The sequence below is a fragment of the Cynocephalus volans genome, chromosome 7 (genome assembly GCF_027409185.1).
Source record: "Cynocephalus volans isolate mCynVol1 chromosome 7, mCynVol1.pri, whole genome shotgun sequence".
NCBI classification, from domain to species: Eukaryota; Metazoa; Chordata; class Mammalia; order Dermoptera; family Cynocephalidae; genus Cynocephalus; species Cynocephalus volans.
Window position 1 is genome coordinate 62,883,765 of NC_084466.1, and position 18,596 is coordinate 62,902,360.

Consider the following 18,596-nt stretch of genomic DNA (forward strand, 5'->3'; position numbering starts at 1 on the left):
ATATTTGGGTAAAAAATGAAAACAACTAACGTTTTAGAAAGGCATCGTGGCAAACCGATTATGAGTATGGACCTGGGAGTCAGGCCTGAGGTGTAGTCCTGATGTTGTCACTTACTAGCTGTGTGACTTTGGGTAAGTTGCTTGCCCTCTGTTTCATCATCTGTTTAAAGGAGATGGGTTTAATACCTGATAGGTTCAATACATATAAAATTCTTAGTCGATAAGTAAGTATTCTCCTACTGTCATACCACCCATACTACATGGTCCAGACAGTAGACACTGCATCATGTGTAATGTGGTGTGAGTATGGACCTCCTCTCACTACCAGATCTCCCAGCGCTGAACAGCAGCTTGCCATGTGGCATAGGCCAGAAGTTAGGAAGATCCACATGGTTTGGTTATTCATTCCAGCAGAGATGGGGATGTAGGGTGGAGAGATTGGGAGAGGCAGAGGCAGAGGCAGAGGCAGAGGAGAGATTGGGAGAGGCAGGAAAAAACATGCAGTTGGGGATGCAGCTCTTCCCAAATTTGATTCTGTCTTAATACCTGAAAAAAGGAGAGTTCAATTATGAATAAGATGAGAGCATCAGCCTATTGTAATAGTTGGTAACATTTGGGCCATTTTTGTTAAGCAGTTTATACAGGTTCCTAAGCCATTGTAGTTGGATTATTTTTATACCTTTGGACATCTGATGTGCCCTATATTTTAATTAGCTTATAGTTTTGCTTTAGCTTGTTTAATTTAAAAGCCGACCTTCTTTCTAAATAACCATTCTGCCTCAGAATACTTCAGTTTTCCAAATGTTTGGTACATGTTGTATTTTACTGACAATCATGCAACCTGTACTAATATGGCTTTGCCCAGGGACTTTTAATTTCTAGCTCTATTTCTAAACACATTTAACACTCCAGGTCATGTAGAGGCCTGCTAATAATAAAGTGTATGCAGACGGAAAATCAATGAGATATAATTTTTCTGTTATAAAATTGACTAAGTTTAGAACAGTGTCATACTATTGATAGGAGTTTAAATTGGTACAAACTTTTTGAAAGGCAGTCCAGCAACAGGTATATGTGTATACATACATATGGCATATATAGCACACACACATATACATGTACATATTGCCACTCAAAACGAAGTAGAATAATAATCCCACTGTTTTCTCTGCCAGCTCACAGTTCAAGCATTGTGTTGGTTCTGCCATTATATAGACAGACAAATAAGCTCATCCAGAGTGGGATTAGGATAAAAAGAAGGCTATAAAAATTAATAATAAAATATTCATGCCTTTGACCCAGCAGTTCCATTTGTTTCTAGGAACTTATTCCATAGAAGTAACAAGTTAGTGAAGTAAAGGTTGATATACAAGGTTATTAATTTCAGCACTGTTTGTTATAGAGAAAAATTAGTGACATCCTCAGATTCCTTAGTAAGGGATCAGTTAAGTAAACTGGGCACATTTTAAAAATTATTTAATGCTTAAAACAATCTCAGACTACAGAAAAGTTGGAAGAACGGTATAAAGAACTTTTTTCCTGAACCATTTGAGAGAAAGTTGCTGACATCATGCCCTGTCACTCTTGAGTATTCTAATGTGCGTTTCTTACAAAGACGTTCTCCTGCATAACCACAATACACCTCTCTGAATCAGTAAATTGCTACTATCTAATCCTTAGACTTCATTCAAGTTTTTCTAGTTGTATCAATAATGTTTTATAGCAAAAGGATCCAGTCCAGGATCTTACATTACATTTCATTGTCATGTCTTTTTAGTTTTCTTCAGTACAGAACATTCTGAAGTCTTTCCTTGACTTTATAATATATAAATGTCAATACTGTTGACATTTACAAGGCAATTATTTTATAAAATTTGGGTTTGTCTGATCTTCCTTCATGATTAGATTTGGGTTATGCATCTTTGGCAGGAATATAACAAAGGTGAAGGTGGATTCTTAATGTATTCTAGCAAGGTTTGTGTGTTTTTAGTTTGTCCCATTGGGCTGGTGGTTAACTTGATTACTTGATTAAGGGTTGTCTTCTAAACTTCTTCAAGTTAATTTGCTCTTTTCTCCTTTGTAATTGTTAAGTATTCTATGGGGTGGTATTTTGAGACTATATAAGTATTCTTCATCAAAATTTCAATTAGTTAATTTGTTTTAGTATGAACTCATGGACTCTGGTTTTAATCAGTGGGTCACAATTTGTTACCTTATCATTTATTCTGATGTTCAAGTTGTCCAAAATTTAGCCAGTAGGAGATCCTTCTAGCTGGCTTCTATGTCCTTTTAAAAAAAATTCGTAATTTTTTAACGTATTTTAATAAAAAATATGTAAAATTTATCATCTTAACCATTTTTTAAGCATACAGTTCAGTAGTATAAGTCCTTTTGACATATCCTCATCATTCTTTGAGCCCTTCTTACTTTTTGACGTACAGAGATGTTTTAGACTCCTCTTGTGCATTTCTGCGTGAGTCCTGAAGTCAGCCATTTCTCCAAGGAACACTGGTTCCCTTTAGAGGATCCATCCTGAATGGTATTTAGAACTAAGGTCCAGATACCCCATAAGATCTGGATGTAGCTCCCAGGCCTTCTCAGTTAGCAGAACTAGGGAATATACACACACACAACCCTTTACGTCTGTATTTTCTGTATCTACATATGTTGAAAATCATGAATTTACACCAATATCCAGTTCCAATCCAACACCACAGAATATATTTGTTTGTATTCGTATTTGTATCTCTTTTCTGAAAGTGAGAAACCTATTATCCTTAATATATTTGCTTATTTGTTCAGGCCTCTGTTTTTATTTGTTCAGTGCCTCTTCATCCCACCCTGTATGTAAAAGTGACCTCCTCACCCTACTCTAGGTCCCTTCATTGGGATGCCTCCTTTGCTGTCATCCACAGGGATACCCTTCCCACCCTGTTCAGGCTTCCGTTCCCTGCTGTGAGACTTCCCCTCTCTTCCATAGGGATCCCTCCTTATGCCACTAGGAGTCCAGCAGCCTGCTTCAGGTTGTCCTCCTATGTGGATGCCCTCACCACTAGGCTCTGACACACTTCTTGCTGAGCCGCTCCTTTATGGTGATGCTCTCCTTCCATAACTGGGCTCTAGTTCCTTGCCCCCGGCTGCCCTCTGCACCCCACGAACATCCTCTTCATACTACTCGGACTGTGACCATCCTACCCAGCCCACTCTTCAGATAGCTACCTTGCTTGGCCTCACCTAATGGTTTTTGAGGTGACTTGTTCAGAAAGGGAGAAGTGTGAATAGGAATTAAAAACAAAATGAAAACAACAGAAAACCCTTGAGTACAATTGTAGACTTGAAATGATTTGGTTCATTTTCTTAACTGGGAAAACGTGGTGCTTTATTGATTATCAGTGATAATGAAAAGTCAGGCCCTATTGGTGTCAAATCTAGGAAGTATTTAAACAGTGTAAGGAAAAGGAAGGACAAATGATTGATTAAAAAAGGCAAAAAGAATAAAACTGGGATCTAAAGAAGTAGCTGTGGGGTGTTGAGAAATGGACTCAGAGTAGTGAAGGAGAAAATGAACAGCATTATGAGAAATTCTGTGAAAGGATGGGCCAGAGGTTTACTTCATTAATTTCCAAAGATATTATTGTGTTATACAGTAGTTGATTTTTATTATTTTGAACATAGGTCATCATGCAATGGGTTTATTGTAGTTGTAATGTAGAACAGCAAAAGGTCATGTGTATTTCATACATTCACACACTAAAACAAGGGAACATGTCATCTTCTAAAAATAAGTTTTAAGTCTTCAAGGATTAACTCTTTTTTTCTAGAAGATTAACTCATTCAGAGCTCATCAATTTCTTATTCCAGCTAAGATGCTGTTTTACACACACACACACACACACGCACACACGCACACACGCACACGCGAAAATGAAGTTATCCTACCCTCCTGTGTTTCCTAATTGCTTCTGGGTGATTGTCTAGTTACACAGACTGAAAATGTCAACATGATCTGTAATTCATCCCTTTTCCTTTGCTGTCCACTTCTAGTCATTTCCTCTTCTATCAGTTCTAACAGTTCAGTGACCCTCCCATGCACCTCCTCCTTGCATTCTACCACTACCTGGTTCAAGCCTTTATTACTTTTTATGTAGATTTTTGCATTAGCCTCAGTTCAATTCAGTAAGTATTATGGGAGTGTCTTCTGCATCTTTGCTTTTGCTTTGTCTACCACACCTAAGCTAGCTAAATTAAATGCCTCTGGGAGCTAAATTTGGGAGTGATAGGGAAGGGACTGTGCTGAATTCATTGCCTGCCCCAGTGCATGTCAAGGGGATTGTTGTCATGCTGAATTGGGGGCCAATTGTCAAATCTTCCAGTCTTGTTAGAGAAGCTAGAAATTCATATATATATATATATATATATATATATATATATATATATATATATTTTTTTTTTTTTGTGACCGGTAAGGGGATTGCAACCCTTGGCTTGGTGATGCCCGCACCACGCTCAGCCAGTGAGCGCACCGGCCATCCCCATACAGGATCTGAACCCGCGGCGGGAGCGCCGCTGCGCTCCCAGCTCCGCACTCTCCCGAGTGTGCCACGGGGTCGGCCCAAAATTCATATTTTTAATGTGAAATCTTAAAATTGTTTCACTTTTATCTAGGGACTTCCTCAATAAAAAAGAGATTGACACTGTATTTTAATATATAAAAGTTTGAGAAGTCCTGCTAAAGAAGTTTGTTAAAGAATTTTAGTCTGGCCTCAGAGACTCTTTATTACTCTACTCCAGATTGCCATTCACTGTCATTATGACAAGATATAAACTACCTCGTTCTTAATTGTTCATGGATTGGACCTATTTTCATTAAACTGGGCAACCTCCTTGAGGACAAGGACCTATACTCATCTTATACCATGCAGCTAGCATAATGTGTAGCAGGTGTATAGTAAACTCTTAATGACAGAATGAGTGATTGAACGACAGAATAAGTGATTGAACGACAGAATAAATGATTGAACGACTGAATGGAGGCAGATTGGAACTAAGCTGGGTGTTATGGAAAACAGTTTTCTAACTGGTCTTCAAATCTGATAGAGTTTGGATGTGTTGTCCCCACCAAAACTCATGTGGAAATCTGGTCCACAATGTGGCAGTGCTGGAAGCTGTTTGAATCATGGGGGCGGATCCTTCATGAATGCATTGATGCTCTCTCTGGGGGGTGGGGATCCTGAATGAGATCTTGCTCTGTTAGTTCCTGTGAGAGCTGATTGCTTAAAAGACCCTGGCACCTCCCCTCTCTCTCTTGCTTCCTCTTGCCATGTGATCTGCTTGTACCCGCCGGCTACCTGCCACCCAGCTTTCCACCATGAGTAGAAGCAGTCTGAGGCCCATGCCAGATGCAGCTGTCTCAGAATAGTAAGCCAAATAAACCTCTGTTCTTTATAAATTACCCAGTCTGAGGTAGTTCTGTTATAGCAACACAAAACAGACTAATACAATATCTTTAATCACCTTTTGTCCATACTATATATATTTTATGGTGCAAGTTTCCTGGAGCGAATCTTTGTACTTGTTATTCTTTTGTTCAGACAATACCTGTGTATCTCTGTTGCCTAAAGAATAAAGTCCATACATACTTTGTACTGTGATATTCAAGATCTTCTGTGGTTTAACCCTAATTCTCCTTTATAGTTCATCTCCTACTATTCCTTATTTTTCCTTTTCCTTTCAGCCAAATTTGATCAGTCATTTGTGACTTTGCTCAGCTATTCTCTGGTACTGTATTTCCTCATCTCAGCCTGTTGCAATCCTAGTACATTTCAAGGCTCAACTCAAGCTGCTGCTTTGTTGAGCTGCCCTTTTTTTTTTTTTTGCCCATAACTCTTAAAATGAAAGAAATGGTGTCCTCCTATCTGATCCTGGCATATTGTGGCTCTGTTAAACGAACATTGAAATTTATCTCATTTTATAGTTATGGATGTACCTTTTATGTCTTCTGCTTGGGGACAGGGACCCTACACTTAGTACTTTGCATATAGTAGGTATTTAATACATTTTTTTAAAAATTAGGCTGTTATAAAGAGTATACATTAATTCCATATTTATTGTATGGAAGGATATTTAATGGTACCAAGGTGTTAACAGTGGAATTATGGCTATTTTAAAACATTATTTTTTGGCTTGCCTGTATTAAAAATATTTATGTAATGGACATATATTGTTTTTATAATAGAGAAAATTTGCTTAGACTTTTAAAAAGTTTAGTAACTTTTGATTTTTAAGATTTTTGTTAGGTAAATGAAACCTCTTCACCTAGAAAAAATAAATAATAAGATTTGTTGAAGTACTATATAGATCTGGTTTTAAAAATGCATTCTCATGCTGCTGAATGGTAAAAATGTTTAGAAATAAGGATAAGAATTGTAATAAGGTAATTATTTGGACAATATATAATTAGGGCAGGTGATAATAGTGTTAAGTGTCACAGACTCATAATATCTGAAATAATCATGTGGGATTAATGGGACTTTTTTTCCCCTACAGGATTACAAATAGGATACTTAGGCAGGAGCCAAGGGTAAATACTAGTTAATCTCTGTAAATGTAGTATTTTATGTAAATATGAAGTAACATTATTTTGCTCTTAGTTCTCATTTGAAAACAACATGAAACCAAAATAATTTTAAATATTTTCTTTCCTCTCTTTTAGGAATCAAGGAAGGACAGAGGTGAGATTATTTATATGAAAGTTTTATTTAAAACATGAGATTATTTTCTCTTCATTAGTAATAATAAAGAGAGGAAAGAGAGGGTGTTGTTTGCATTCTGGGAACTCTGCATCAAATGAATGGCTGACAGTCAAGAACACATAAAGATATAAGTGCCACCCTTGCTTGAATGAAAGGACTCTTTTCTAGTTGTTCATTTTCAGCACTTTTCTTTGACCTAACCTAAATATCACCTTTCTCAGTATTATGGAACCTAGTATGTCTTCAGTAATATTTTAATAGTACTTACTTTTGCATTACTTCAGTGTGGCAAAGGCATTTGATTTGGATTTTTGAAGGTTTTGGATCTTGACCCAATGAGTCCAGTTCATAACTTACAGTACCTATCACATAGTAGTGAGATATTTAATAAATACTTTGTGATCTTCCTGTGTGCTTGGAATATCAGTAATTTTATGTTTATAAATCCCTTTAATATAAAAATTGATGTTCTTTTAGGGAGATCTGGTATGCAGTAAAAATCATTTTGAAAGAATATGTACTATGTCTTTTTATTCTAAACCTTATTATTGAGTTATCCTTGAAAATATTTAGTGTATTTGTTTAAATATTCAAAAGAAAAACAGTATGGTGTACTCACAGTCATTAAGAACTAAAAAGGAAATATGTTCTCTGTTTATGGAGTGTTTAAGCTTTTCAGAGTAAATAGCTCACTTTTCCCCACTTTCAAGTATAATCACTTTCTTAATATTCCTAAAATATTCACTCATTCAGCAAATACTGTTTTCCTTCTAAACACCAGGCACTTTGCTAGGTCTTAAGGATATAAAGTAACAAGACATGATCACCTGACTTCAGAGACCTTAGGAAAAAAATAATTTTATTCTTGTTTTGGAAAGAGTTCTTCAGCCCACAGACCAGAGAAAACAATTGAAAGCTTTTGTTCCTTATATTGGTAGATTAGCTCCATTACTTTGACATGGGAATAGATACTCTTTTTGTGACTAAGTATTAAGGATTTTTTGATAAAGTTTAAAAAATGTTTAATAAAATGACTGGAAAAGACTCATTTTAAAATAAGTATTTGATTTATAATCAAAATTTTTGTACAGTAGTACTTTGAGTACAAAAGTTTATTGTAATAAACTCTGGTGAATGTGTCTATTAGGTGTCATTTACTTTGAATGAGGATCTTGCAAATATTCATGATATTGGTGGAAAACCAGCTTCAGTCAGCACTCCTAGAGAACATCCATTTGTCTTGCAAAGTGTTGGAGGACAGACATTAACAGTATTTACTGAAAGTTCATCAGGTAAGTGGGACTAGAATTATTTAATGTGATTCCTGTGCATGTCTTATAGATTTTCTGTCTCAACATATACTCGTGCTTGCTTTTTCAAGGTCATTATGAAGGCTGTTCTATCTATTGTTCTGTGTATCTCTGTTACTCATGTCATGCTATTTCTCTGCCTGGTGTGTTTTCTTGTATTAATGAAATTTTGGCTATTACTTGAGAAGAGTTTAATTTCCATTTGGGGTGTGAAGATATAGAACAAAGTGTATGGAAGAATGTGGTGAATCAAGCTGCCTTGTAAGATGCTGAAGAAACAATATTCTGAGTTTTGCCAAGATAAAGCCATCCTTACTTGTTTTGGTAAATTGATATTCAGCAAGTATATGTTGTACTTAAAAAAATACCACTTAATATTAGGGAATGTTTTAGTCTGAACTTTTGCTCTCTCATATGCTTTGTATACTAAGAGGGTTTTTTTATTGCATAAAAATTAACATTTAGTTGATACCAGCTTCCAAGAAGTTATGTGTATAGTTTTTAAACTGTGTGTGTTTGCAATGAGATATTTTAACAGTTAAATCAGGAGCAAGTGTTTCAGTTTGTGAATTAAATACAGAGGGAGCTTTTTTGCGGCATATGTTCAATATGCATATATGCATGTTTATTTCCATTGCTTCTTAATTTTTATCCTTTACTCGATTTAGACTATTACTATTAAAGCAGCGGAACACTTCAGTTTAATGGAGCTAATTAATTTCGTCATATCAAATTCAAAAAGTTTGTTGGTTATGTAAAAGAAAAAAATCCATGATTTTGTTGTATCATATCAAACGTTTCAAAGAAAGCTGTAAGAAATTATGTTGTTATTATTTTAAAAAGGAATATTCTCATATAAATTTTAAAAAATTTTTTCGCATGTTTAATTGGAGGCTACAGGGGAGTTGGACCCCTCTCTGTCAGTGGAGATGCTCACAGTTTCTTCAGCCACTCCAGGCTGGGGCCCTGAGGGTCGTGGGGGTGGCCGGGCACGTTGGGCATGTTCCCATTATCTCAGAGAGGCACTGGGTAGTTGTAGGGCATGGCCTGGTTGATCATGATGGTGTACTTGGTATAGGGACTGAGTGGGGGCAAAATTGCAGTGAGGTCCCCAGTGGTGAAAGACATGAACAGCACTGGCTCCTTGGCCAGTGCACTCTTGAGGAAGGTGTCTGGTCTAGTGGCCATCTTGGTCTTGATACATTTTTTGTGATATCGTGGATTACCAATAGCTGCATACACTGATCTAAAAAATGAGTCTTTTTTATTTTCTTGGATGTAGAATCTAACAAAATGGTAAATTGTAACTTTTTGGTTAAGATAAATTTATTTCACTGCATTATTTTGATGCTATAATAATTCGTAGTATAAAATTATAGAAGGTAGAAAATGTTAAAGTAATACCTTCAACACATGCATTTTACGCTGGAGAAGATTCAACCATTCAACAAATATTTATTGTATGTTACATTGTTTAGGGAGTAGTATAGGCATATCCAAGAAATCTAAAATTTGTTTTTTGATTGATGAGATTTAATAAGACCCATTAAACCTGTGATATTTTCTCTACTTTTGTCATTGTCCCTGGAGTGGAAGATGACAGCACCAAGATGGTAAAGAGGAGGGGGAGAGCCTTGCTAAAAGGCTGAGGTAGGGAAACTGGAACTTCCTTTGTAGAATAAAGTGCCCTATTTCAGATTTTTTACATCTTATTAAGTGATTAATTTTCCCAAAGCATGATATATTGATGGTACTTATATAAAAGACAGTGATTTAGAAAGCTAACATTTGTTATCCTCAGAATTAATCTTCCGTTTTTCATCTTTTAAATCCTTCATTGTTGAGTTCCTTTTGAACATTTTGTGTTCACATTTCTGGTTATGGGGCATTACAAAGTAAGTATGGTTCTATAAGGATTGTTTTGGCAGGGGTATGGAAGAGGATCAAGATTGTCACTCATTCTGAAGTTAGGACAGTAAATTTTTGCTTTGTGGAACTGTGATAATACAAATGTAGGTCTAAGTTGCTATTAGATGGTACACTATAGTGGAATTTTTTGCTTCTTAACCTCATTAGTTATTTCTTTTTCATGTCATTGTTCCTTGACTCCCTTTGGACCCTTCTGTGCTTTAATTTCCTCATTTGTGAAATGAAGATAATAATTATTTACATTTATATCTAAATATGACTATTTAAAACACTTAGAACATGCTTTGTGCATAGTGAATACTCAATACATATTAGCGATTTTATTATAATGTTATTAGTATTATATCTTATTTTTAAGCACTTTAGGTTTTAGGTTTATTTTAAGGCCATGTTGATTGTATTTAGCTCAGTCTGGGTGTATATCACTTGATAAAATCCAGCCAGTGGGGACTTTTATATTCAGTGTTTCTAAGTTTCCTGGGTGACTGAGAAAAAAATCTGTAGAGCTGTTAACAGTTTAACTCCTTCTCTGAAGAGTCTTATGTATTTGCTATTTCTGGTCATTAAACTAACAGTTCTACAGTGGTTCCTTGGATCTCTAGGAAGGCATAAATAGACAGCAGGGGCTCTGTGGCTGCCGTGACATATTTAAAATGCTAGATATATGTTGTATATACATGTGTGCTTTTCTATAGGACAGCACCATAGCTTTCATTGGGGTCTCAGGGATCTGGGACCCAGAAAGCTTCAGACCCATTACTCTAGGGTTACCTTTGTTGGTTGTGAACCTGCTTAATTATAAGTGACTAAGCCATTTACAGTGAGTAAGCTGTTTATTTTATGTGGTAGTATAAATAAGGTAGGCATTATTTCGAATATTTTTACATTTTCCCTGAAGCATAGAATTGTACCTGCTTATTACTAAAAATTGCTTTTCTGGACTCTTGATTTCTTTTTAATAGTGCACAGGTCTATAAAATGTAGAATTTTATAAGAAAAAATAAAACCTCATTTGGGTTCATGTTAAGAGTTTTAGTTTTAATAACTTTGTACCTTCCGTGAATGTAATTTTGCTGGTTTTTGAGATACCTTCTTTGAGTCCATTTTTCTAATGATTGAATTCTACATATTTAGGTGTCTTTTGAGGGGATGGAATTAGAGGGTAGTGTTGATATGTTTTACAATGCTTTCCCCCTAATTAAACTAATCTGCATATCATTGACATTTTATGAATCCATTTAATTTATTTCTAGTTGAACATACCTGTCTTAGAGAGTATGTTTTAGTTTTCTGGACTATTTTGGGTTAGCATTTCGTCTACCTCTTCATATCTCTGTGAATTCTAAATGATCTATTTCTCTATTAAGTATTTTCATGAGGATTTCTATTATCTATTACTCTTATCCTGTGTTTCACCTTTCCCCCCCCCTTGGGTTTAGTATTTTTATTTACTATTTATTGTTAACTATATAGAGAATTGGTATTTCTTCTGTCTTTGGAATCCTTATTTTTATTCAAACTTAGATTTCCTTCTTTATAACTGCCAATTCTAGGCAAAAGTGTTGATTCATCTGTTCAACATGTAGTTTTGGTGCTAGGCCCTGTGCTAGAAAGAATAAGACTAGATTCCTGTCCAGTGGGGCAACCAGTATGTGAAAAAATAATTGCTACATTAAGTGCTCTAATGGAGTTATGAACAAAGCAGAAAAGAGTGTGGACTTTGCCTGAAGAAACTGGGGAAGGCTTCAAAAGTGGAGATAATATTTGAGCTGGACTTGAAGTACATGAGAAAGTGCGCATGAATAAGAGGAAAGAAAGAGAAGATAAAATTCATTTTTCTAGCCTTCAAGTATCCTAGTCTCTTTCACTTTGCTTTCTCCTGCCCATCATACTCTGTCATATCTATCTAAAACCCATTAACTAGTCCTGGTTAGATCAAAGCAAAAAAGCTCAGTTATGGACTGCATAGTCTGGTTTAGAGATGAAAAATGTTTGAACTGTGCAATGGGAGTGGAAAAGAGGAATCATGTTCTAGAGATAATAGACCTAATTTTTTATAGCTTTTGATGATGAATTGGCTGTGAGAGAATTGGAAGTGAGAAGTCTAGAGTGGTTTACAGGCTTTTTTTGGCTTGAGCATCTAGATGGCAAGACCATTACTGAGTCAGGAAATATTGGAAGAAATGGTCAGGGTAAGAGCTGATATAGAAACAGTGACTTTTTTTTTTCCCCATAGTGACGTTTTTGCTTTCAGTTTTCATTATCTTTGACCCCTTTGCACACAGTTCATTAATTCAACAATTTGATATTTGTGCCTACTTTTTGCAGGCTTGGGATACTTTAGTGAGTAAAATCTCAGTCCTTGTGGGTGCTTACATTTTAGTAATAGGAGACAGCAAAATAATAAACATAAGTTAATTAAGTTGCAGGATAGAAGGTGATAAGTTTGTGGGGGAAAAAGTGGGAAGTGGGATCAGGAGTATTAGGTTGAAGGTGGAGCTTGCAATTTTAAATAGTGTTGTCAGGGTGGGACCTCAATAAGAAGGTGGGATTTGAACACTGTTGAAGGAAGCAAAGAGTTGTTGTCCATGTGGAGTTAGATAACTAGGAGTTCTCAAGGCAGGGAGGGAATAGTAATGACAAATGTCCCGAGGTGGGAGCAAGCCTAGCATGTTCAAGGAGGAGGAAGGAGGTCAGTGTGGGTGGAGTAGATGAGCAAGGGGGAAGAGTAGTTGGCTATTAGGCTGGAGAAGAAGGGGGTTGGCGGTGGCAGATCATGAAGGGATTTGTAAACAAACCCGTTCTCAAGATTTGGATTTTATTATTAGTGAAATGGGGAGCCACTGGAGGGTTTTCAGCAGAATAGTGATATGATCTGATTTACATTTTAAAGACTCACTGACTGGTATGTTGAGAAGAGACAGTGGGGGAGCAAGGGTGGAAGTAGGAGGTTATTACAGTGATCCAGGGGAGAGATGATAGAAGCTTGGACCAGAGTGGTAGCAATGACAAAGGTCTGTTCTCTCACCTGATATCCATCCTCATGTCTTTAGTTGTCTTAACAGATCATCCACTTGGATTTTTTTTATTACCTGAAACCCAGAAGAAAGAAAATCAAATTCATGTCTCAATTCCTTTCTTCTCCGAATATCAATGACTTTTCATATGTCAGTGATACGTCATTCTTCTGTTCTCTTGGCCATAATAGTTCTTAGCCTCCTCTTACTCTCACATTTAGCTGGCTGCCTAATTTGGTCATTTCTATAGTAAAAATTACCCATACACATTTCTGGATACACTTAATCCAAAGCATACACTTAAGGATACACTTAACTCCACCTGTCATCCTCTGCTAGTCCCATCTGCTGGAATCTCTTCCCTTTTACAGTAGCTTCCTGCACAGTGGACTCTGCTTTTTCCCTTCTTTTTCCTCTGTCGGGGATTTGTCTGTCTTTTATTGTCATAATCATCCTTCCCTTTACTGATCTAGCCTTTTTGATTCTTCCTTTATCTAGACACATACGGCAGTAAGGTTTGTATTACTCATTTTGTCCCTTCATTAAACCATGTGGGCAAGGGACTATGTCTCATGCTTATTTGCATATAGTGCCTACTATAAGATTGAGCACTTGTGTGATGTAGGATTCAACACAGAATGAGTGGATGGACCTGTTAAAGCAAACGTGTTTAAATTTATTTCCTTCTAAGAATTACTAGTACTCTAAAGGTACTTTTTAGAGTGGTTCTGAAGTGAGATAGCTTGTTACTCTCATGGATGGCTATTCTCCCTTCAAAGTTAACAGTGTTTTTCTTAACACTTGAGGTTCACAATTGCGTATAAAATTACTTTGTTCTCCACTCTATTTCTTGCTCATTATATTTTTATTTTGACAGATTTTTTTTTTTTTTTTAGACTTTGCTAATCAGATTAGTTCTGTACTGTATTTGGAGACACTTGGTTAGCCATTCTGCATATTATCATAAGACATATTCCCCCAGATAAAATAACAACTGAGATAATTAGTAATGACCTGTCTTATTTACTTTCAAGCTTGAATTTGATAACATATATCAACACACATATGTCTTAGAATGTATTAGTTTATATTTGAAGAAAAATGTTTAGCTATAGGAAAGCTCTTTTAAAGTTGCCAGATTACCAGTTGTTTTCAAAACAGAACTGATACTGTGGAATTTATAATCTGCCTCGTATGGTACTGTCCTCCAAATGTAGTAAATGAAGAATACATACGGGTAGTGTTTTTGTTTTTAAGTTGAATTTTTGAGTGCTTATGGGAAACAGTAATTTGGTGCATTTCCCTCAGTTTTTGTTGGGTTTGACATATTAGGTATATGATTTTGCGAGGTTCAAATTAAGCTTTCTGCATATGTCTGTGTGCTTGTTAGTATTCGAAGTACAACTGCTTCTTCATTAAATTTTTTTCTTGTCACTGGTTTTATTTTATTTATTTATTTATTTTAAAAAGATGACCGGTAAGGGGATCTCAACCCTTGGCTTGGTGTTGTCAGCACCACACTCAGCCAGTGAGCAAACTGGCCATCCCTATATAGGATCCGAACCTGTGGCCTTGGTGTTATCAGCACTGCACTCTACCGAGTGAGCCATGGGCCGGCCTTTGTCACTGGTTTTAAACGTGAATTACACCCTGTTCCCTAAGTTATCACCAGATGCATGTTACTCATTGCTGTGCAGTGGGACTCTGAGATTTTATTTAGTCTTATGTATCATAATGGCAATTATTTTGTATCAGTTTAACGCAGTGCTTCTCAAACTTTTCAGTCCCAGGGCCTCTTTATACATTACATGTTAATGTAAGTAACATATTTTTAATTTTTTAAAAAAAATCTATTTTCCAAAAAAATTAGTGAGAAGAGTAGCATTTTGCCAATCACATTAATGACTGGCTTAAAAGACAAACTGGATTTTCCTCTCCACTTAAACATCAGTCTCTAGTGATGTTGTTTTGGTTGAAGTATCTGAAGAAAATCTACCTCTTACAAATACATAGTTGGAAAAGGGAGGAGTAATTAATAATATTTGCAGATAATTGTGATATTTTTCTTTTGCTACCACACCAAAACCCTACAAGTGGTAGTATCTTAAAGGTTAGTTGCCATTTAGAATCTGAAACCCTATAAGCAAACTTTTTATACTTTGTTACATTAAAATTCACTGGTCTGTTCTGCACTTGGAATGAATATTTATCCATGCATCATTTTGAAACATCATGCATCCATTATCTGGAGACTTGAGCTATTCAGTTCTTTCAAATGTTGACACATTTCATTATATAATATCAAAAATTTATATTCATTAACACTACCACTGATTTTATCAGAAGTCTTTTAAGTATTGGGGAGCTGTCAAGGTTGTGGTGGTAGTTACAAGTTTTTCAAACTTTTAATTATCACTGGAAAGGTTGAATTTTATTAATGGCAACAAATACTATCAGTCGTTTTCTTTGAAAGGATGGGCTTTTTTTCATTCATTTTTGAGAAAATATCTTTCAGACACCTGAGTTGGAATAGCCATAGTTTGTCAGTTGTTCTTTCAAGTAACAGTGATCTTCCATGAAAAAAAGTAGTTGGGAGCTAGCTGAGCTTCCAGCTCAAACGATTGCACAAATGCCTTTCTTTGAGACAATCATCTTGTGCTGGTATCCAGCAGAAGTACATTATGTGTACTCCCCATTTGGTGTCACTTACGTTAAAGGAGGTGTACTCACGGGTTGAAATTTAATAAAACAATTTTTACTCTTCATCAACGACATTCTGAAGTGAAACAGACTTTTGTTTTTTCTTTTTTTTAAATTGAGATTATGAGGTGGTGAGGAATACAGTGGTACACAGTTTGGTGTCACTGCCTTGATTTGTGGTGAAACCAGCAGTTTTACTCACCATTGCCTTTGCACTTCCACCATTGCCTTTGCACCATCAGTGCAAATAGCAACACAGTGGAAAAGGCAATTAAATATTTTAGTGAAAATAGTTTTGGCATTATGGATACCCAAATGATCTTGAGGACCCCCGGGTATCCGTAGACCATACTCCGAGGAATGCTGACTTGTACGTTGTAATGAGAAAAGATTGCAAGTTCCATTTAAGATACCTCCTGTGGCCTGATAGCGACACCTCCTCCCTTTGGTGCTTCTTAGGGCAGCAGCATTCATAGCAGTGAGTACATAGCATGAATTCATAGCATGCCTGTTTCAGAGTTTGTTGTTGGTAGTAAGAATACAGTACATATTTTTAAAACTGGATTTGAACCATCATTAAACTATTTCCAGGGCTGGCCCGTGGCTCACTTGGAAGAGTGTGGTGCTGATAACACCAAGGCCACAGGTTCGGATCACTATATAGGGATGGCTAGTTAGCTCACTTGGGAGAGCATGGTGCTGACACCACCAAGTCAAGGGTTAAGATCCCCTTACTGGTCATCTTTTGAAAACAAAACAAACAAAAACCTTGTTTCCTTTATTTATTATACTTCTGTTGGTGTATAACCTGCCTTCACGTATACTATCTTATCTCATTCTCACAAACCTTGAGGGAGCAACTTGTTTTTCTTTTTGACCTTGGTGTTATCAACTGAGCTAACCTGGGAGAAACTTTTAAAATCTCCATTATGCAGATGGGAGAACAAAAGCTCTAAGAGATTGTGTGACCAGCCCCTCCTTTCACTCATATTTAGAAATCTATTGTTAAAACAATCTCTTTTCTAAGTAAGTAACAGAAATGTTGCTAGGTCTGCCTGGGTGGATGCCTGCTGTTTCCTGACTGCACTTAACAGGGCTGCCATCTCCACGTCCCACCCACGTTAGCAACCACTCCCTGTGAATTACGTGCCAGTGCCCCCCACAAGTGAAGAAGCTGTTTTTTGCTTACTCCATTGAGTAACAGCCATGCCACTGAACATTTGGAATCACACCAGTTCCTGATAATCTTATACTCATGACGAAGAACAAACAGAAACAAAAATTTATGACTTTATGTTTTGTATTTTTCTGAACTGCCACAAAGTTTTGTGGCCGACTGCAAAGGTTCAGTTTTGCATTTTACTGCCAACTGCTTGTACCATGTCTACTCTGAAAAATTAAACCTAATAGCAGAAAATTCCATTCAGTTATTCAGTGGCTGGAAAGAGTAAAAGGAAATGTTTGTACTCTTCATATTCAGGTATGCATGTGTAAGTATGCGGGTGATTTATAGTGTAGCTTTAATAATCTGAGGATGAGTGTGAAGGGGATTAAAATTAAAAAACTGTAGTGTAAGATAAAGTTTGGAATCACAAATTAAATTCATTAAAACTTATGAATTACCCTTCAGTTTCTCTGTAATGAAATATTTCAAGCTTACAGAAAAGTGTAGAGAATAGTATAATTTGTGCTCAACAGCTGTTTTGCATAAATGTTGACATTTGCCATATTTTTTTTAAATCTGTAAAACATTTTAGATACAGTTGACATTTCATTTTTCTTTTTCCTGGTCCCACCTCCACTTCCGTCTCCAGCGGTAACTATGTCCTGGAGTTGACGTGTATTATTGTGACTCATTTTGACTAGTCTGAAATTGCCTACAACAAAATCTTCACAATGTAACTGGAGAAAACCAACGAAGTTCTTTGGAGATGGGTTAGGCAATGTCCTCCAAATATCTAGCAATTAAGGAAGTTCAGTGCTTAGACTGAACAGATTTTTCAGTATAGGGTATACCTTGGCAAGCTTTTTTTTGTTTGTTTTTTCTGTATTTTTAATATGCGAATTTTAAAAAATTTCCTGGAATTTTAACATAGAGGATCAAAAGTAATTCTCAATGAGAAACTTAAAAATTCAGTCCCATGTTTTCTAGTGAAAAACCAAATGATCAGTAGAGTAAAAGGACTAAAGAAAATGTTTAAATTCTGTTTCAGCCCTGCCACCCATGTAGTTTTTCTTAATTTTTAATTTTATTAATATTATTATTTTTTACATTCTATGGTGTTATTGTTGAGCAGTTGGGAGGGAGAGGGAGAGGGGAAAAGGGAAGGAAATGTGATAGAAGGAGGAGGGGCGGGATTGAGACCTTTGGCACCTCTCTCATTTCCACAGGGGAGTTGGTCAGGAGGCGGGGGGGGGGGGGGGGGGGTCTTCCAGTGGTGGCTTGGTCATTGCTGGGCTGGTTGCATGTGCTGGGGGAGGGGTGTGGCTGAGGACCTCCATGGGAATCCTATTAGTGGTCTTGCTGGCCTGGGGGCCACCGAGGCCCTCTTCTCCCCTGCTGCCTCCAAGCAACCCCATCCAAAGTGCACGCCTGCGGCTTTTGCCAGCTCCTTCTCTGTGCTCTCAGCCTGGAAGCGGCCAGGATTTGAAGTGGTTGGACCAGTTTCTTCTTTCTCTCATCCCTGATTCTCCTGCCTTCATGTACTCTGTAGGTCTCCTCCTCTTCCCCTGAGCTCTAGCAGCCCCAGCTTGGCTGTCGTTGCTTTTTTATAGTTGTAAATTCATTGATTTGTGTGAGAGAGTGACACTAGGAACCATCTGTTCCGCCATCTTGACTGGAAGTCCTGTGTATTTTTTTAAATCCTCTCCCATCTATTTTTTTTTTT

At 36.7% G+C, this 18,596-nt stretch overlaps 1 protein-coding gene and 1 pseudogene across 1 annotated transcript in view; one reads left to right on the forward strand and one right to left on the reverse strand.

Moving 5' to 3' along the window:
* The window catches only part of GTF2F2 (general transcription factor IIF subunit 2), a 183,949-nt gene that overhangs the window by 24,348 nt on the left and 141,005 nt on the right, over positions 1 to 18,596 (forward strand). The window contains exons 3-4 of the mRNA XM_063102913.1: positions 6,713 to 6,731; positions 7,900 to 8,044. Coding sequence (XP_062958983.1) covers positions 6,713 to 6,731; positions 7,900 to 8,044 — 164 coding nt within the window. The remainder of the gene's footprint in view (positions 1 to 6,712; positions 6,732 to 7,899; positions 8,045 to 18,596) is intronic.
* LOC134381924 (NADH dehydrogenase [ubiquinone] 1 alpha subcomplex subunit 3-like) lies at positions 8,996 to 9,250 on the reverse strand (annotated as a pseudogene).